General features: G+C 51.4%; 1 protein-coding gene and 1 pseudogene across 1 annotated transcript; one reads left to right on the top strand and one right to left on the bottom strand.

Annotated features, from left to right (window-relative positions):
* The first annotated feature begins 26 nt into the window (after positions 1–26).
* Positions 27–3,547, top strand: LOC100907647 (uncharacterized protein K02A2.6-like; annotated as a pseudogene).
* Positions 3,548–16,094: 12,547 nt separating this feature from the next.
* LOC100907499 (uncharacterized) lies at positions 16,095–19,727 on the bottom strand. The gene is made up of 6 exons (XM_003739942.1): positions 19,664–19,727; positions 18,841–18,995; positions 17,548–18,735; positions 16,973–17,456; positions 16,465–16,716; positions 16,095–16,381 (listed from the first exon to the last, which is right to left on the bottom strand). The coding sequence occupies exons 1-6, from the start codon at positions 19,725–19,727 to the stop codon at positions 16,095–16,097; spliced, it is 2,430 nt and encodes an 809-aa protein (XP_003739990.1).
* Between the last annotated feature and the right edge of the window lie 1,361 nt (positions 19,728–21,088).

Raw genomic sequence — 21,088 nt, 5'->3', positions numbered from 1 at the left:
GAAAAAAATGTGCGCTCTTAGCTTACATGGGATCCGAGGCTTTCCGGAAACTGAATGATAAAGTTTTCCCGGAACGGCAAGTCAAAAGTCTGCCCTACGAAGAGATCACCAAGATCCTCAAAACGGTGTACGAACCAGAACTCAATGTTTGGTCATCACGAAGTAAGTTTCGAGAGTTACGACAAAACAATGCTGAGTCATTGCTGGAATTCGAGGGCCGGTTGCGAAAGTCAAGCATCGATTGCCATTGGGATCCGAAATGCCTGCAGGATAATCTCATAGAACAGTTTATCCGAGGACTGGCCGATACCCGAGCAAGACAATTTCTTCTGATGAAAGCCGAAAAATTGAACAAGCTGTCAGAGGTTTTCGAGATGTCGGAAAATTTCGCGAGCGTGCAGAAAGTAAGTTCGGCACCTCCCAACGACTTCAACCCAAATGGAGTTCACAAGCTTTTCAACAAGCAACGACACCGAAAACCGAATACTCATCGTCGAAGCCAATCGTCTGCGGCGAGGCAGCAGATTCCTTCGGCAAGTCAAAACAGAACTGCCTGTTTTCGATGTGGAAATACAAATCACCTGGCTCCTGAATGCTTCTTCAAATCAGTGGCATGCAAGGGATGCGGGAAAATCGGTCATCTGAGACGAGTCTGTACAAAAAATACGCAATCTCAGAATTTCCTCGAAGAAACCCCATTTCATCATGTCACCTCTAAAGAGCCCTTATTCGTAACAGTCTCGTTGAACCAACGCGATGTCAGCATGGAAATCGACACGGGAAGCGGAATCTCCACAATGACATTGGATGCTTTCCGCTCGATCGCACCGAAACACCGGCTACAGAAGAATGACCTCTGCCTGAAGACAGCTACCGGAGAGAACTTCGAACCGCACTCGTACGCGGAGGTCGAAGTTTCTTACAAGGGCGTAACAAAAATTCTACGCTTGTATCTCATGCGAGAGGCCGTCTTCCCGACGCTGATGGGACGCGACTGGATTCGTCAGCTCCCTATCGACTGGACATCATTGCTCAACACCCAGAGTGTTCATAACTGCAAACAAGCTACGGATACAACGCCACGAGACTTCAAAGAAAAAGCAGAGAGCCTACTCAAAAAGTATGGCAACTTGACCAAGCCTGGCATAGGTTGTATTCCATCAACAGAAGCCACGCTGGAACTGACCACAGAATCGCCGAAACCCCTCTACGCCAGAGCTCGACCAGTCGCACACGCGATCATAGAAATGACCAACAACGAACTCGACTTCCTCGAGAAGAACGGAGTCGTACAAAGAGTCAACGCAAGCGATTGGGCCCATCCAATGGTAATCGTACCGAGAGCTCAGGGCCGTAAGGTCAGAATTTGTGGAGACTTCAAAGCCGGCATAAATCGACACATTCGAATCGATGAGCATCCGCTCAAGAACATCCGTCATGCGCTTGACAATATAGGGAACGGTACAAAGTTCTCGAAGCTCGACATCTTCTCGGCCTTCTTGCACATGCCAGTCCGAGAAGCCGATCGGAAATTTCTGGTAGTAAACACACACCGTGGACTGTACCGATTCAACAGGATGACAAACGGGCTTGCAAGCGCCCCAGCGATATGGCAGAGGTTTATCGAAGGCATCCTCGGGGGAATCGAAGGAGTAGAATGCGTAATGGACGACATTATCGTCACGGGCCCGACAGACGATGAGCATCTAAGAAGGTTGGAATCAGTGTTGGCCCGACTCGACCAGAACGACATCAGACTCAACCCCGATAAATGCGCATTCTTCGAAGAATCCGTAACGTATTGCGGGTTTCGCTTGAAGCACCAGGAAATCCAGAAATGCAACGAGAAGGTAGAAGCGATCAGGCAGGCGCCATCTCCGAAAAACGTCGGAGAGCTCAGATCATTCCTTGGTATGATCCAATTCTATGCGAGTTTTGCTTCAAAGCTCGCCGACATTGCAGCTCCCTTGTACTCTCTTCTGAAGTCCACTGTCAAATTCGTTTGGTCCGACAGGATGGAAGAAGCGTTCGCAAGGGTGAAGCAAGAGTTGTGCTCACCTCGGATACTCGTGCCGTTTGACCCTCAGAAACCTATCATTCTGGCGACAGATGCATCTCCATACGGCATTTCGGCTGTTCTTTCTCATCAATTCCCGGACAAGTCGGAAAGACCCATTGCGTTCTATTCCCGAGTGCTCACGGAAACGGAAAAGCGATACAGCCAGATAGACAAGGAGGCGTTAGGAATTAAGGTGGGAGTCGAAAGATTTTTCTACTACATATTTGGTCGAAAGTTCACTCTAGTTACGGACTCGAAGCCATTGTCTCAAATCTTCGCCCCCGACAAATCCTTGCCTCCATTGTCAGCGACCCGTATGCAGCATTACGCTGTGTTCCTCACGAATTTCAACTTCGATATCGTATACAGGTCAACGAGATTGCACGGAAACGCTGACGCGTTGTCTAGGCTGCCGCTCCAGAACGAGCAGCCCATAGCACCCGATCTCATCAATGAATTTGTCGTCCATCAGATTCAGGACACACCATTGCGTTTCGAAATAATTGCCAAAGAAACGAGAACCTGTGAGGAACTGAAACCGCTGTGGCTAAAGCTCCAAGCAGCTGGGCAATCGCATCGGAATTCAAAACACTTCGGAATCGACCTCTGTGAGTTCAGCACATACCACGACGGAGTCATCTTGAGAGGGCACAGAGTCGTCGTCCCGAAAACCTGCCGTCAGAAGATACTCAAGGAACTTCACGAGGGCCATTACGGCTCTGAGAAAATGAAAAGCCTGGCTCGACGATACGTGTGGTGGCACGGCATAGACAGAGATATCGCCAACATAACCCTGTCATGCACAGCGTGCCTCACGCACGCTCGGAACCCTCCAAGAGAAGTGATTCACAATTGGGGAACCCACCGGCGACCCCCTTCCAAAGAATTCACTTGGATTACGCTGGCCCAGTTCAAGGCAAATACATCTTACTGATAGTCGATGCCTTCAGCAAATGGCTGGAAGCGTTCATAACGCCGAACAAAACTACGGCAACTACTCTGATCCATCTTCGAGAAACGATCGCACGGTTCGGAATACCTCAAGTCATGGTTACGGACAACGACCCCACGTTTGTGTCGGGGGAGTTCAACAATTTCTGCGAAGTAAACGGCATAAGACACATGACTTCTCCGCCGTATCACCCAGCCTCAAATGGTCAGGTAGAACGCTACGTCGGGTCAATGAAAACAGCTTTGAAGAAGCTATCATCGGAATCCGGTAATCTCGCGTCAAGCCTTTCGCTATTCTTGTACAGACAGCACATGATGCCCAGCGCCACGGGCCTCAGCCCGGCCGCACGCATGCTCAATCGAGAACTGAGATCGAAGCTGGACCTGCTGAAGAAAAACCGTCAAGGGTCGAAGCAAGCGGACCTCCGAAATTCGCCGTGGGAGAAACGGTTATGGCAAGAAACTATCACTCGGCAGGACCGAAATGGGTTCCAGGAAAAATCTCGAAAAATTGTGGCACCAGGATCTGCGAAGTAGAAGTTCCGAATGGTATATGGAAACGACACTTCGAGCAGATTCGCCGACGTCATAAGGATTCGAGTTTCCCGAACAACGAAAAAGGATCCCTACTGCCGTTCATTTGTGATGTAGACAATGAGCGGGGGGAAGACTCAGGAGACGACGAGTTCTTCGACATCGGCGAAGGTGTTGAAGACGAGCAGTTGGACTGTGATGAAAATAATTGTGATAATAGGAATAGTGTGAACGAGAAATTAGATCACGGGAGAAAAATACTTGTAGGAGCTTCCGAAGTCCGTCGACAATCGAATCGAAGCACAAAGGGTGTCCCTCCGCAACGATATGACTCCTAAAGTCAGGGTCATCTGTAGTTCTTAGTCAGACTCGCTAGTCAATGGAAGATGAGTTTTAAGACCGCGATCTAAGCATTTCTCATCAGGGGGAAGTTGTTACGAGTTCAAATATGCCGCGCGCTCTATCGCGCCATCTACAATAATAAAGAACAATCAGTTGGGTATGAGCCTTCATCAGGCACCCATCTCCTCGTCTTCCCTCCAAGTGAAGTAGCTAACAGATTCCTTTGGAGCTAGACGTAACCTGACGAGTGACAGAACCCTATTCGTCGAACCCTTCGCATGCTTCATGATTACGAAAACTATAACCTCCTTTTTTTGCCCAAGTATGGAATTGAGGAACAGAATCTCTCTCAATGTCAATGATGCACAGGCGACATCCTCGACGCCTCCAAGAACTTGGAGAGGATGCTGGCGGTCCCGAGCTCTTTCAGAAGTCACAGACTGTAGTAGCAGTTTCCGTGAGAGAACATTGGGATACAGGGAGTGAGATACTCGGAGCTAGCGACTTGCGGAAATAATCGCTGAAGGGAAGACTGGCAATTTACGCTTCTAGCTCAGAAGACTCGTGGGATTTTATCGTGACTAACTCGCACGCACGGAGTGGGCTATGGACGGCTCAAACAAGACGAGTAGAGTTTCTTTGCCTTAAAAACTTCTACCCCTTACTGGGGCGCTCTTAGTTCCCGTATTTATACTTCTCTCTCATGACGCACCCAGCTATCATATCTAGTTTTTGTGATCTAGCTATCATATCTAGTCGTGATCGTATCAATCACTCTGATCCCTTCACAATTCACCGCGGTAGGCATCGTTCATTACAGTCCACGCCGAGTGGGGGCTTCTCCGTTCGCTTTCGTATCTGAGCCTGGACTCGGCTGTGTGTCATAGTGACGACATCCAGCTAGGATCAGAACGTCGTGTTGACTCTCCATAACATACTCTTAAATGAGCATTCAACGCTCAGAGTCTTCGCTGGCGAAGTACTGTCGCATTCGGCTGAGAACTCAAAATGACAGCACTCATTTTCCATCAATCGCCTCTCATTGTCAAACCAGGCCCCGATTCCCGATTCTCCCGGCTCGCCGTCCAAAACAGCCTCCTCAGCATCGAGCGATCGCGCTCGAGCATCCACTAAAGGACTGAGTTATTGAGCTCAATGGCTGTGTATTACGCACGGAAGTAGACATCTCGCAATTTCGAGCTCAATATACCCAGCCTTCGAGAGTATGCGAACTCGCACGGGAAAAACGCTGAGATTCATGAGGGGCTCCTATCGTACGCGGGACATCGGCAATGAACGCTCGAGGAACTCGTCATCATATAGATCGTTCGAGCGGGAATCCCAGCTCTCGAGCCCAACGCTGGCTGAAATTTAAATCTCAGTGTATCAATGCGTTCGGAATGAGCCTTCGCCGGAAGAGCTATCCATCCATTCTCCGGGGACAAGACAAAGGTTTCTGAATTGTGGACGTGTTCCTCGGATGAGCCGTCGAAGATTCACAGCCCTCTTCTTCTCCATGATCCTGATTACGGTCTCCGAATTCATCGATTATCCTTCTTCGTGCGATTCTAGCTCGCTCGGACAACTCAATGGCAAGCAACGACGGCACAATGTTCCGGCTGTAAATAGCTTTCTTCTTTGGCGCAAGCGTCGTACCGCCGCCGGTGCTGATGTCGATGCTTCTGGCCTACTTAAGACTCCCTGATGGCATTCAGACGGGACCGGGCATCGGCAAACTCCGATGGACAAGGCGCTCGCTCGGCTAACGGGCGACATTATGCCATTACAAGCTTCGAATCTGTCTCGGCCTTTATTGGAAACTCCGCATGGATTCGAATGCCACGCATTTCATCATGCCGTAGAGGCCTGGTGGAAGCTTGACCTCGAATGCAGCAATGACTGATCCGCCACACTCATGGTACATTGTCCGAGAAAACCGTCGGAAAGCAACGTCGGTCGACAAACACGTATGCCGGAAGCTCTCTGTAATGCTTGTATTTTTGCCGATTCTGTTCGAACAAGTAAATGTCGATTCGACGCCCGAATGAGATTCAGGGAAAGGATCGTATTCAAGATGCAGACAATTCAACCCGAATCGTCGGCCTTTTGGAATTCATCCCCGCGAAAAAATTCGAACCGGAGCCGAGAGAATCATTCTCATGTTGGACGCTGTATGGCTGATGCAGATTCCGCCGCGGAAGATCCCTGCCGAGATAGTGCGGACCCGAACGACGAAATCTCGCTTACGATCTGCGGCTCCCTCTGAGTGTCTGTCAGACGCATTTTCCCTCTAGAGCTCCACCGGGATATGGTGGTCATCGGCGGGAAGATATCTCGTAAAGTCTCCGGCCGGAGTCTCATCCGGATCTTGCGAATCCACTAGCGGACTCATTTCCTCACCTCCTAACCGCAAGCGATCAGTTCTTCAATGCTGAAGAACTCGGGAATCTCAGCGAAACTTCCTCCATAAGTGTCCGTACGCCTCACAAGAAACCGTCACAGTATTTGTTCCACATCCTACATGATCACTCCGCCACCTCGGGCTTCGGGCGTTGCTCTACACGTCACGTCGATTCGTCGCTTCACTGAAACTTGGGTCGCCTCCACAGAAGTCACCAAACGTCAGCTGAAGTTTGTGACCAACGTCGCGGGAGAGGCGGCTAGGAAAGCGGGCCGTGATTTCTGGCGAGGAGGCGTCCACGTCAAAACGCCCCGAACGCCGACGCTGAAAGCAACATGGCTAACATGGCTTCGCCTTGAAACTCGAAACTCGCCTCGAAACTACCTAACAGATTGGGCGAGAGACTCGTTATGTTCTCGCGTGATTGTCTCTGATCGGAGGAGACCGATTCCCGGGACACGAATTCCGATGTGTACGGAGCTGCCTTCTGTTCGTTGGATTTTCTTGAAAAACCAGCGAGCACATGATTTGAGGGAAGATCAGCGCTTTCTAAGAGGGCTGCCGTCGAGATATCCCAGCGCGATGTCGCCCGCGAGACGACAATTCTACGTAATGCCGAATTCTAGGAAGCAAAAAAACGAGAATCAGATGAGACATTCGCCGTGTTTCCCACTTGACAACCGGAGGGTAAAGACTTGTGATTGCACCCGAGAGTTCGGGAGCCGGCAGAAAACTTGAGATGCGCCCATCGCGAAATTCGGCCTGCGAAATGCTCACACGGAACAGATAGTGGATGAATAGACGAGAAGTTGATTCCAGAGCTTAATTTTGGTAAACTCCGCTATTAATATGTTTTCCTCTCCGCGATCAGTTGAATTTCCCGCTCTGACCCCTCCTCTAAGAGAGTTGAGCAGAGTCAGACATCTGCAGTCAACCCTAGCTTGCTTGTTACCATTTCGGATAAATAGCTCCATCCAAGCTAGCCAGCCAGCCAAGCAGCCAGTCAAGTAGAGTTGGTTCAAGCATTCCGCGAGATGGACTGAACCTCTCGTTCTGTGACGATGGGAAGACATCCATCTGCGAAGTTCCATGCGAGTCGATGGAAAAGTTCAGAGGGATCTCTCGATGTCTCGAGGATGCCCGATTACTCGGAGGCCTGAGTTTTTCGCCCGAGTTTAACGGTACCTGAAGGTGTCAGCGCGCATTGCAAAACGCTCCCTATTGACTGGGGCCGAGAACAGAGCGCCGAGCTAATGCACTCACCTACTTAGGTTCCCTAACCCGCTCGCCCGGTTGGGTAACGGATAACGAAGCGGCCTTCGCCACCACTCGAGTTAGTAAGCGACCGAGTAGGCAACGAATAGAGATGACCGGACTCGAGACTGGACTGAATCTCGCTTAATTCGAGAGCCAAGTCGATGAGTAGCCAATGACGAGGCCGTCCCCGCAACCCCCTGCCGCGCACTCATCCTTATGCCGCCTGCCCGCCCGCCCGTATTCGGTCAGTCAGCGATCCGGCCGCTCGGTGTAATCGAACCGTCTACACTTCAAGCCCATGAAACCCGCGCGGACTTCCCGCGTCACGCCCTCGCTACCGAGGACGTTCATTGTGCCGAGGTCGCGATACTCCGGTGCTCGCGGTCGTCGGAATCGATGATAGGGATTAGGAGGCCGATCTCTGACACGATGGAGACCTACGCGATCCCATCCCGCGCGGAATGACAGAACTTTCCCATCTGGTCGTGGATATGCACAGCTCTGGCGAGGGAATGGATGGAACCCAGCTCGGATGTGGCGGAGCAGAACGTTACCGATTTTGATATCCCGCTACGTTTTCCCGAGCTCTAACCCGTCTCCGATCGATTTGCCAGAGAGCGTCTCGAGGTGGTGAAGAGCAGCGGTTTAAAGAGGAGGACGAGAAAGCTAGGGAGCCGGAGAGGAGTAGAGGAATCAGCGAACGTCGGAGTCCGCGAGCGAAATGTGGCAACCATTTGTATCGGAACCCCTCAAATTTAACCCTGTTCCGTGTATCGTAAGCCGGTGACTCGGCTCCTGAGAGTTCTCCGGTAAAAGTTCGAGATACCTGAGCCCGGATTCAGATCGCTGAACTGACTTCTCCATCGCTCTTTCCGGGATACGCTGGCAAGTGTCCAGAGATTTTCAAGGACTACTCGTGGGGTGGCGAACTTCGGAGACGAGGGCTTAGCTTCGAAACCGCTCGCAGAGCCAAGACCGATTCACCCTATCTGGAGGAGCGAGGCGTTGAGAGCATTTTCCACATCGTCGGACCGAAGGAGCAGGATAGGTTGGAGAGCAGGCGAGCAAGTTGGTTGGCTGCTCGGAAGGCGATAGGGTTGAGTTGGTGAGTCGTCGTCGCAGGCGCCATCGTGGAGGTGTAGTAGTCCGAAAGAGTCCCAGCTTCTGCTGACTGACTCCGAATGGTAGCAAGTCAAAAAGCCTCAAATTAGGTCATAAATCCACGAGAAACTGCACGGCAGGTACGCGACGCAGTCTATCCATACATACAACCACCCACCCACCTACCCATCCATCCAACCGTCCCAGACCGTCGAAGCGCGCGAGTTCCTGAACTCGTGCGCTGCTGAGTGAAATCTAAAAGTGACTCCACTTTTTTCTCCTTTTAAACAGCGACACAAATCAGCGAATATAAGCCGCGGTGATGAAATGGGAAGCGGAGCAGCGATTTGCTGCAGTCGAGGCGTGCCTTTGGAACGACACGTTTTTGGAGCTTCGAGAAAGCAGTTGATTCGAAGAGTTCCGTATCGTTCAGATCAAGCTATTTTCCCGCGAACTCCGAAGGGAAATTTCCCTCCCCGGCACCGACATATTCCATGATTTTTGGGCATGAACAAATGACAAATACGTACACGAGTCGTGGAGGAAAGAACATTGCTGAGGTAACAATAGCGATGATTCATTTCGACCACGGTTCGTTTGCGAGGCAGATGCCGAGGTTCCTCAGTCTCGAAGGCCGAACGAGAGGCTTTGTCCGTCGACGATGATCAGCCCAATCCGAACCAGCGTGATCGAGAAATAATAATCCTCGAGTGTCGATGAGAGGGTAAGTGCCGAAAAGCATGTAGCCTGATGAAATGATATCCCGATAAGAAGTCCCGATGTATTCGGGCCTGTATGTGTGTACATACATGCCTGCGCTTGACACCTCCCCGAGAGAGGCTAAACAGAGAGACAAGTCTCTCCCCAGGGTTCTTGCACTGTTATATACTTTTATTATTATATACAGCTTTCGCTGTGCGCTCACTTCACCCTCTCGCGTTTTCCTCCTCCGTTCGGTCCTTAGAAGCGGATGGAATCTTTATAGCCGTGCTAAGTAAGAGCTTTATTGATTCGCCACTACTTGAAAGGGTTGTTCATTGCTCTTCGGCATTACGGAATCAACGGCACTCGAGGGACGTTCCCATCGGTGAGTCGTCGTGGTTTGCTCTACGACAACTATTCTCTCTGATTTCTCCAGAATAGTCCGAATTCCTTCGCTTTTCAGTTTATCTCATCCGGCCTCGGTGATGATGAAGATCTCTCAGCTGATGTACGCTGTAGTGCGGTCGTGCACATTCAGTATCTCGCATCCGAACGACTTCTCGATCGAAAACTCGCAGATGAGGAGAGTTTCTGCAGGGTCCGGGGAGCACCTCACCGATCCGAGCAAACACGGCATCGGAGCGGAAAAAAGCGCCCGCAGAATGCTGATTCGAAGCCAGCGCTGCACAGACTGAATAAATGTGTTGTGATTTACAGAATATGACATTAATCGTCCGGTGGGGGCTGCTGAAAGCAAGATCGTGGTACGCCAGCAGAGTGGAACATTGATCAAAGAGGCTTAGCTCTCCTCTGCACGGTGTCTTGGATTCAAATTTGCGTTCATTAACACCACCAGAGGAGACCGCGATGGCGGCGGCGAGAAGACGGAGGCAAAGGATGGAAATGACATAGCGAGGAAAGCGGGAGCATCGAGGAAGCGGGGCGAACAAGACATCTCTTCCTCACTGGTCGGTCGCCCGGTCGCTCGGTCGCTATCGCAGCTATTTCATGCCTCGTTTCAGTTTGTACATATGAGAACAATACCGCCTCCGACAGATTTCATCTTTAGCGAAATACGTTTCTCTCCCTGTCATCAAACACTACAGGGACCGCCCCGCAGAATAGGGTGACGGCAACGGAGGGACGGACGCACAGGGAAACAGGGCGGGGAGGGGAGTCCTCGAGTTGAATGGGAGCTCCGGAGAGAGATGGACACTTTCGGAAGATTTTCGAAACGCAGAAGAAGACTTCCCTTTGTAATCTGTCGGCCCCTATCGTCATGTTCTTGGAGTGAGTGCGCGTAGCCCGAGGGCTCGAGCGTTGTTATCGTTGCCGTCATCGAGTTCGATATCTAAGTATGTAGAGTAGTGATGTCCGATGTCCAGAGACTCCACCTCGACGGTCGGACGAACTCACCCACTCTTTGACTGAGCTTGGGGCGGCCATCGGAGTATTGAAGGCGGGAGGGAGAGCGAACGAGAGATGATTCCGAACGTCGCGCTCCCTCAAAGTGACTTCCGATGTCGACGGGAGCGCACGTGAGCTCTCTGCTTACCTTCGTTCGAATCAACGGATCATCCAACGTGCTGCCGCCGCCGCCCCCGGACCAAGACAAGCCGCCAGTCCGGCAGGCTGCACTCAGTCAGTCAGACACACCGAGTGAACGGACGATGGAGAAGTCGACAAGCTGGTTCAAGAGTTCAATGTGTCCGAATCACCGGATCGGTGTCATTGTAGAAGACATTCAAACGAGCTTTCCGTTTATGTTGTCGTTGAGTAGTATGTATGACGAGCGGTGGGCTTGTTTGCTTGTTCGCTCTTGCTCTCCCCCTCTGTCGCTAGTCAACCGGCCCGCGTCGTATTGTGTTTAGCGGGACCGACACAGGGCTCAGACGAAGCGGAAGATATATATCCTATGAATATGCATTGCCTCCGAACGAGCATTGTGACCATTGTTGATAAGTAGCTCTCTTTGCTCTAATGGGATCCACAGACAAAGCACAATCCTCGGCTGTCTGTGAAATCAATATCGTTTCAACTCAATGCTTCGAGTTCAGTGTTTTTTCTCTCCTCCTAAATTCGAGAACTGCCACTAATGCTCGTGCTTCTGTAACATGCCACAGATCGTAGCGATATCATTGCAGACGGTGAGTTGTCGAGGATTTTTCCTCGAGGAGTTAGATTTCGCTCAGAGAATCCGACACAACGCTTTCGCATGTTCGTGTTCGTCGCAGGGCTCCATCGATCCTCCAGCGATGCGAACTTAGCGCCGACTTGGTTAAGCGAGGCCTTTCACCAGGGAATTTAGAATCGAGCGAGCGCGATCGAGCCATTCGAAACTGATGTTCGCTCCTGACGAGCGGAGCTGACTTCTAGCGGATGTGCCCGCGAGCGAATCGCAAAATTTGAGGATGCATATTCCTCGCGTCGCCCGTGCCAGACCCAGACGCAGAGTACGACGATCCCCTAGCAGATGCTTGAATGTCCCGAGTTCGTTCGGGTTAATAATGCGTCCCGATGCTTGCAGCGAGTAGACTAAACGCTTAACAAAGTTCAGGTGGACTAATTGACTCGCCGTCGACACTTGCCGAGTACACTACGCCGACTTTCGAACCTTTGACTTCCCGCTATGGTACCCGCTCTCCGCATCGATTCGGCTCCGGGAGTTTCCCGGAATCTCTCCGCATATAACTTTCTGATGCCTTACACCGCATATAATTTCCTAATATCTTATGCCGCATATAATTTTCTGATATCTTATAACGCATATAATTTTCTAGTGTCTTATACCGCTCCTAATATTCTTCTACGGATCTAGAATTCTCTAAAAAATTGACGGCCTGCAGGAGCTGTGCGGGTGAAGCCAAAATATCAGAACGGGACGGCCGATGCTGATCTCGGAGACTGGTCTCGGAGGCTGCGCTCGGAGATGACTCGCGAGATTTGCTCCAAACTCGAAGCATTGACTCGTCGCGGAGAAGCTGAGAAATTCGATTCGAGCCGAGACCCTCCGACCCTACGGATATTTGCAAAACTTCGAACAAATGAAAGCTGTTTGTCCGCTCGCTTTGAGGGGTGCCGAGTCGGCATGAGAGTCATTGTCGACTTTTTTCCGCCGTCCACCGAGAATAGGGATGGAGTCAGCTTGACCAACAGAAGCAGCGGCTGGTAGAGAAAGGAAAGATTCGCTCTCGTGGGAGGTGTCGGCCAAGCAACCAACCATACGAACCCAACATCTGAATGAACAAACAGCCCTCCCCCCCCCGAGACCACCTCATAACCCTCTCCGTTCCCTACCCGAAGCTGCCTCCAGTCCTCTTAACAACGTCACCACTGCCGACGCATCGGACAATGGGAATGGATGAGAGATATTTTGGTGTCGCCTGTAGCGAATAGAGGCGTCTTTCCGTCCTCTCGAATCCCGTCCACGACAGACTGAAGGACCTTGTTTGAAGAGGCCAATGAACAACGATCTCAAGCGCGCATCTCCGGGATGGGTTAACAGCTTATCACTATAAGTAGAAATCATTCGCTCCATCGGGATGCTTGAAAATGTTGCTCAAAATCTGCTAACCCGATGGGAGTGTGCATCTGAGGGGGCGGTGAAAAGTTGCTAATCCTCTGCTCAGTGGATCACACGGACTCCCGGATCACATCTGCATGCGGAACGTAACTAGATACGTTTCAGGCCGAGACTTTTCGCCACGACTCTGTCTCGAGCAAAAATACCCTCGTTCACGCTGAAAGCGTCGCTTGCGACGTCTCCTCTTCGTGCCAGCGATTAGATTCGATTTCTCGATGGGACGATGCTCTTATCGCAGGGCTTCGCCTCCCCGACCCGAAACACCATGAGATCCAATGAATAAATTGTTAGGTACGTATATGTACAGAGGTTCCCCGTTGTGGGGCACGAATGAGGAGCGAGAATCCTCACTCATCCCTGCCTTGACGTCGTCAGTCGGAGACACGAGCCGAAGACGAATCGCAGAAGCCGCAAAAGCATTAGCATGACATCCGACAAATGGTGTTTGGCGAGTCGGTCGCATTCGTGGTGGTGATGATGATGGTGGTAGTGCAGCACCATATGTATGTTTGTTGCGCAAACACACAGATCTATAGGTATAAATGGAGTGATGTCAAGGGAAACAAACACCTCGTCGGCCTGCTCGAAGCGCGGTGGGGGCAGGTGACACAAAACCCGTGTTCGATTCAGCTACCGTCTTGCTCCGATTCGAATTCATCTTCATGAACAAGCGAACGAGCAACCATCCACTCAAGCACAGACGAGAAATGCGGTTCGGTTCCACAGACGAGAAATCTCGCTTGTGAGGGATTCGTCCGAGCCACACGCTCCGGGACTCCCTCCTTTGACGCTGCGTCGCGGCATCGGGAAACGTCCGTCGCACCTGGCTTCATCAACACCTCGGATTTAATATTCTTCTCTTCAGGCAATCCATCGAGAGGCTGTTTCCGCATTATCAAATCGCCTCGCAGTTCGATCAGATCCTCCCGTTCAGGGATGGGATACTGAAAATTCAATAGACAGCTCCGTCCTGATTCCTTATACGGGCGATTCTGCGAGAATGGTGGAGGCGATGGCATGACTTTGGGCAACGATAGATCCGGAGTTGTATGTGCACAATTTAGCTCGATTCATATATAGTCTCTCATGTACTCCATATCTATGACCCAAAGCCGACCTCACTTTTCGCTGGCTCTGATCGCTCGGATCAATCTTTGTAATCGACTTGGGCTAGTATCCGGACCTCTCTTTCGCCGCGTCAAAGTACCAGAGCTCTCATGATTCCTAGCCCACGGCCGCCCCCGCAGCCACTTCCATCCCGCCATTTACTCTCCGCCCCCCGGGAAAACCCCGAGGACGCCCGGGCCTAATAAGCACAGATTCGCGGATTAGTAAGACCGAGCAGACATTGATTCCTGTTTTTACCTGTAATCCGCAACGGACCCGAGAAGGAATCCTCGGCCATTTCGATGGCGCAGTCGAATGCGCGAGACGGAACTCCCTTCCACCGGCGAGCGATCCCCTGACCAAGCGTCCTCGATCGGTCTGAGCGAACATTCCCATCCCGGACGGTATTCTTGATCCGTGTCCCGGAAATGATTCCGTACAAGCAGCGGCGGCGCCAGACTTTTTTCGTTGGTAAGCTGGATAACAGAGACCGGAACGAGGGGCTGGGAGCTTCTGATTGTCTTCTTTGTCACGGCCCCTCTCGTGCAGAAGTTTTTCGTTCATCATTGGGACACCGATGGGGGAATCGGCAATGATTTTTGCCATGCTGCCTCGAGGGGTCACTAGTGGGATTCACGAGAGGACCATTATGTTCCTAGACATACCCGGGCAAATCGTCGACTTAGGGAAAGGAGAGAACATTAAAGAACAAGCCCGAGTATTCTAGAGTCGAGTAGGAGCTCGTCTCCAATAGTAGCTCGTCTCGGTCAGGAGCCCCTTGAGGGCAATCGAATGAGATTTCCGAGAAGATCTGTTCCAGAACATAACTGGAGTTGCAGAAGTCACGCTGACTCCAGCTTTCTGGAGTCTCTCCTTCCTAATCCACGTCATTGCACAACAGCGCATAGAATCGTGAGGAGCTTCCCTGTAATCCCTCTCTTGAGTACTGCTCGCATATCTGGGGTGAAGCCGCTCCTTCATCCCTCTCTATCCTGGACTCTATTCAAAAACGTGCTATCCGTCTCATCGGTGATTCAGCCATATCCTCTTCACTTGAATCTTCATCCTCGCGTCGTAACGTTACCGACCTCTGCCTATTTTATCGATACCTCTATGGAGAATGTCCAGATGAAATCTCTTCCCTCGTTCCCCCTATTTTGGTCCCCGCCCGTGTGACCAGAAAGAACACCAAGCAGCATCCCTACTCCGTCCAACTTTCCTCAAATCGTACTGCTCAATTCGCCTCCACTTTTTTCCCCCGCACATCCCGTCTATGGAATGCCCTTCCACCTCATGTCTTCCCTCCAACGTATGATCCGAAACTCTTCAAATCCAACACTATCCGCTCTCTCCCCTCAGGTTAAGAGCCATAGGTTTTTTAGTGGGTATTATGTACATGAGCCCCACACTCCAGTTGAATTTTCCACTCTTCTGGGTAGTGCGTCAATGCATTTTTCCCTATGGCTCTTTCACCTTTTCCTCCTACCTTCCCCTCAGTCCCCCTCCCCCTTTTCGCACTCGCAGTTCCTTTTGAGGATTATAGGGTCACGAAATATGTAGAAGCCCCTCTCCTACAGGAGCTCACCTCCAATGGAAGCCCCTCTGCGAAGCGGTTCGAGACGATAGGAGCCCGTTGTACATATATATTGAAATATTTACGGTAAGCATAAGCTCTATTGCCTCTTTTCACGCCGTGTAGGTCCAGTAATCGAGGACCAATGCTCTAAAGGGATATCTCGGCGTGCCAAGGAAGCTGCCGATGTCAGCACGAGGTCACGTGGAGGTGCTCCAGGTGTAGCCCGAGCGGATCAGAACCCGAAACTCACACTCACATGATCCCCTTTTTCGGATGTAACGACGTTCGATGGAGAGGAAGGGTCGCACGCGTATGATTATTACCCCAGAAAGAATAGAGCATATTGGAAGATAACTTTAATATCGACAAAGTCATTTGCGTCGCTATACTGAACTTTAAATACCACCACAACAATCAATAATCGAAACCAGTATCTGCAGGTGAACGATATTCTGAGGGAAGTTCCCGCTAAGGGGAAAAGTCACGTCCCGTTGCTGTTCCGCAGCGCGGATGTTTCGAGAATCTCTATCTGGACAGGCTGTGTCGCCCGCCGGAAGATGTTTTCGAGTGCAGCCTCATCGTAGAACGAACCCTTGGTTTCATTGATGCCGATCAGAACGTCTCCGTGGAAGAGCGCGGCCTCGGGTGGGCTCACTTGTAGATCCGAGTGCACGAAGATAATCGCATGATAATTCGCAAATCCGCCAGAACCTCTCAGATTGAAGGACCGTGTTTTGAGGGCAGCTACCATCGGAACTTGGGACCTCTCTGAAATATGCGGCTCTTCCCCGTTATTGGTCGCGGATCCAATGAACGAACTCCCTTACCGCACTATCCGGACCGTGTAGTACCGTGGTCATCGAGGAATCCCGATGGGACAGAAGGGACGCTCGGGTTCAGCATACGCATTGTAGAACGAGTTGCCGATTCCATGTACCGGAGCGCATTGTCTTGGTCGTCCTCTATGAGCCTGAACACGGTCTTGGACGCGACTTCGCAGTCCACAGTCTTCGTGATTTCGTCAGAGACTTGGGTGAGCGCGTACACTTCCTCGACGGACTTGTCCAGACATAATTCGCCCCGGATGCTTATTACGATGTCACCTACGGATTGGTCACAGGTCACAAGGTCACCTCGACGCCCAGGAGAGCAGGAAACTTTTCCTGAAGGTTTCGACTTCCTCGCTGGAGACCAGGCGCTTCCTCAGAGGGGGGCTACGGGGCTATAGCCCCCTCTCAGATTGAGAGTTCGTGATACTAAGATATGCGGGTCGCTATGTTGGGAATCAGCCCCATGCGAAGACCCGATTTAGCCCCCCCAAAAAGAATCCTGTGGACGCCACTGCTGAAGACAACAAACCTTCGATGATCGTAGAACCGATGTCCTCCAAAACAGAGACGTTTTGCACCACCGGAACCGTGAAGCCGGCCTCTGCTGGCGTCACCATCAATCGCACGAGGGGCTCACCGCCCGCCAGGAATGGCTTCATTACTGGAAAACGAGCCGGTGACCGGGTGACGTCGCTCTGCGGTGCCGTCACTCGGTCGCATTCTTCACGACCTTCGGAATCCGTGGCCGTAGAATAGTCCATATCGAGCTCTGGTGGTGTATTCGCTGCCAGGAGAGTCTCTCGCAGCCGTATGAGTTCTTTCTCCCCAGAGGATAACCTGTCGATTAGTTTTCGGAACTTTATCGACGCGTAAGTCATCAGCGGTAGATGTCTCGCCGGAGTCTCATCCTGGATCATCTCGATTGAGACTGTCTCGCAGTTTTCGTCGTCGAGATGCTCGTGGAGATTCTCGAACGCTTTCGAGAAATCGATTAAACACCTGTTCAGGAACATCTTAGGAGGAAAAAGGGCATGTGGATTAATAATTCGGGAGCTGTCTGAAGAAATGGGGGAACTCGGAACGCTTGAGGCCGGGAATCCTCACTCGATGTCGTGGATTGGTGAACATCTGTATTTTCTTTCTCTTCTTCACCGGGAGGGCCTGGAGCATCGCGAGGAAATACTCGAAAAATGCATGTTTTTTTATGTCTTCGTAGCTCCTGGAACCGAGCCGACGTGACGCTTTTTTCTGCAGAAGCCCATTTGTGAATTGCTTGGTCAGTTCAGAGGCCGCGAATTTCTTCTCTGGCCAGATGACGTCGAAGACGTGTGATCGTCTCCCGGTGGGGCTCTCGGTGGCCAAACGATACGGATACTTCCCAGTACTGATCTTGTAGATGAGAACACCCAACGACCACCAATCAGAAGCTCGACCGTACGGCGACCCCTTTAGGAGTTCCGGGGCTCTGTAGGCGCTGGTTGCCACGCTTTCCGAGTCATGAAATTCCTCAGCGGTTCGCTGGAAGAAGCTTGGGATAACCCGGGTCATGAAATGTCCAGAGCATATTCTTGCCGAATCAAAATCGATCAGTTTGATGTGTCCGTGACTATCGACAAGGACGTTTGCACAATTGAGATCTCGATGCACGAAGCCATTGAGGTGGAGAGACTCCAGCGCGAGAATTATCTGCAGGGAGATCAGTCCTACGCTTGCGTCCTTCAGATAATCCAACTCCCTCAAAATCCGCTGCAGGTCATATCGCGGTCTACTTCCGACGTCCATTACCATCACGTACGAATCGGGTTTCACTGAGAACACGCAATGTACTTTAATCAGACAGGGGTCATGGGCTATGGCCGCCACGGTTTTGTCGACATATCTTTGTCTGAAAAGCGAGGCATTAAACTTCTCGTGGGGAACAATCTTCATGGCGCAGTATGAGTCTATGGGTCTCCAGCGAAGCCGGTAGATGCGGCTGAATTGACCGAGTCCAATCAGAACCGGATTCTCAAACTCATCCAGAGGTATCACGTAGGCGAGGGTATCGATTTTCGCCTGTTGATTCTCGGGAGCTGATGCGTTGATAATCACTTCGGAGGCCGTCTTCCAGTCGGTGACGTCCACGCCGCCGGACCTTTCTAGGAGATTGCAGACTTCAGACACTGCCATGAGAACCTGCTGCACAACTTGAGCGAGGCCCACGGCTGCCTGTTGATCGGTAGGGGCCAGTCGATCCGATAAGAAGCGCATGAGATTGTTGAAGAAATCTTGGATCGTCGCGTAGGTGAGTGTCTGAAATCACGCAAATATGGTGACGGTGATGAGCATAGACGGGGACGAACTTATAATAAGGGGTGCGGCGGGGCGAGGGGGAACATCGTTGGTATCCAAACTGACTCGGAGCAAGAGCATGCGGTGCATTTCTGTAGCCCCCAGGAAAGTCTGGTCGATAGCGAATTGTTTCGCTGGGCTGTTCTGGAGATCAGTTTTCTCGAGTCGAGGCAGTAAAGATTGGAGAAGCTTCGTGCAAGCCTCGACAGCCTTCGGCTTATCTGCAAAGAGGAGGGAGGCATGATTCGTGGTCGCCGACAGACGGTCCATTGGTCGGAGCGGACCGCAAAACAAGTCCAGATCAGATCGAAAACATGGACGCTGTGTCGAGCAGGAGGTCGCGGCTCCGAAGTCGGTGATCGGCCTGTCATTATAGAAATGAGACGGGGAATTGTAGCGCCTTGCGGACACCCTAAACGGACCGAGGGTCGTATCACCTTCGGAGGGCCATCGTCTCTGATCACCGGCGCGAATGCCGCTTTAGATTCCCTATGCCTCGGACGATTCGTGCCGACTTCGTGCCGACCGTATATGATAGATTTTCTCGCATCACGTCCGAAAAAGCATGAGCGAGGAGGAACGTGACCCCCTTTCTTTTGAAAACTTCTCACCATGACAAATTGCAAGGAGAGCTTCTCGTTGACGACTGGCGAAGTCGGCTGGAAGAGCATTCCGCGACCCGATGGTTGGGACATTTTTTTTCTTCGGCGAACTCCCGTCCCGTCGCTTGCCCGGATCGAAAGTTTGTTTCGGAGTGTTCATCCGTTCTTGCGCGGGAAACGGATCCGAAGGCTCATCGGAGATCAACGGTCTTTTTTCCGTAGTCGTAGTTTCCGGAGATTTGGAGTGATCGGGGGCGGGATCGTCCTCTTTTCCAGCTGGGTCATACCCGTATGATAATTGATTCGCGCGGCGTTCTGCTGCCGATTCGAGAGCAGCGTGTAGCTCTCCATCTCGGCGACCTTCTTGGGTACGAGCTCGCGCCGGGATCATCGGAATCGGCTCATTGGATGGTCGCGCACATTCTTCGTAGTAGATTTCGCTATCTCGAGACTGACCTTCTGTCGACATCGTTTTTGTACCTGATAAAACTCAAAATCATACAGCATTCCGCGAACCAGAGAGGAAAATTCTCAGGGGAGGGACTTAACGCTCTCACGCATGGCTGCGGCCGGGGAGGGGGGTTGAGCCGCAGCTCCTCGCAGCTTCCGTTCGTTCGTCGAGGGGAAAACCCCCGAATGAATTTGAGAGTGTGGAATCGATAGAGTATTTGTTCGCTACCTTCGTGAGACCGCAATACGTCTCTCTGAGAGAGAAAATGGATCGACCCTAAAATCCCGACCATAAGGAACCGGAAAAATGCGGAAATGGGCACCGTATAGGGAACTTCCCGTGAAAGGAATCCTACTCATAGGGAACTTCCCGTATAAGGAATCCTACTCATAGGGAACTTCCCGTATAGGGAACTTCCCGTATATGGAACCTCGCCTATAGCGAACTTCCCGTATAGGGAACCTCGCCTATAGGGAACTTCCCGTATAGGGAACCTCGCCTATAGGGAACTTCCCGTATAAGGAACCCCATCCTTAGGGAACTTCCCCCATAAGGAACCCCATCCTTAGGGACTCTCTGTGTGAGGAACTTCGCCAAAAGGGAACTTCCCCAGGTTCCTTATACGGAAAGTTCCCTATACGTGAGGTTCCTTGTAAGGGAAGTTCCCTATAGGCCGGGTTCCTTATACGGAGAGTTCCCTATTCGTGGGGTTCCTTGTACGGGAAGCTCCCTATACGAGGCGTTCCTTATGGTCGGGATTTTAGGGTAATTCCGTTTGAAATGCCCTATTGGAAAAGCTCCGTTATTTTTTGACATTTTTGTCATCCATAAACAGTTTTGCGTCGTTGATTTTCATGATCTTCCTGATTCCATGAATCCCGTGTCACCTTAGTCATGTTTGATCTCGCTCCTCTACGAAGACATCAGCTGATGGTTCCTTCGGCTCTAGGTCCACAGTCGTCGGTGCCAGAGGTGCCCGAGAGCTTTGTCATGATTCCATCCGAACTGGAGCTGACCTACGAATACAGGATTTGAATCTGGTGAAAACCGGAGTTTCTGATGTTTGAGCTGAGACCCTAATCGACTCTTCCGTGTTCTCTCGGGAAAGTCGAGGAATCTTTGAGGTTGTTGTTTGCCTGGTCTTCTGAAGTGCTTCCTTAGTTATGCCGTCGACTGGCAGACGGAGCCCGCTGGGCCGTTATTCGCGACGTGCGACGAAAAGGAAAGCCTCGATAGCTCTAGAAACTGATGCTCAACGAGC

This window comes from Galendromus occidentalis, unplaced genomic scaffold (assembly GCF_000255335.2).
Source record: "Galendromus occidentalis unplaced genomic scaffold, Mocc_1.1 scf7180000076623, whole genome shotgun sequence".
Classification (NCBI taxonomy): Eukaryota; Metazoa; Arthropoda; class Arachnida; order Mesostigmata; family Phytoseiidae; genus Galendromus; species Galendromus occidentalis.
The sequence above is the reverse complement of the archived record's forward strand: the minus strand, read 5'-3'. Positions and strand labels throughout refer to the sequence as shown.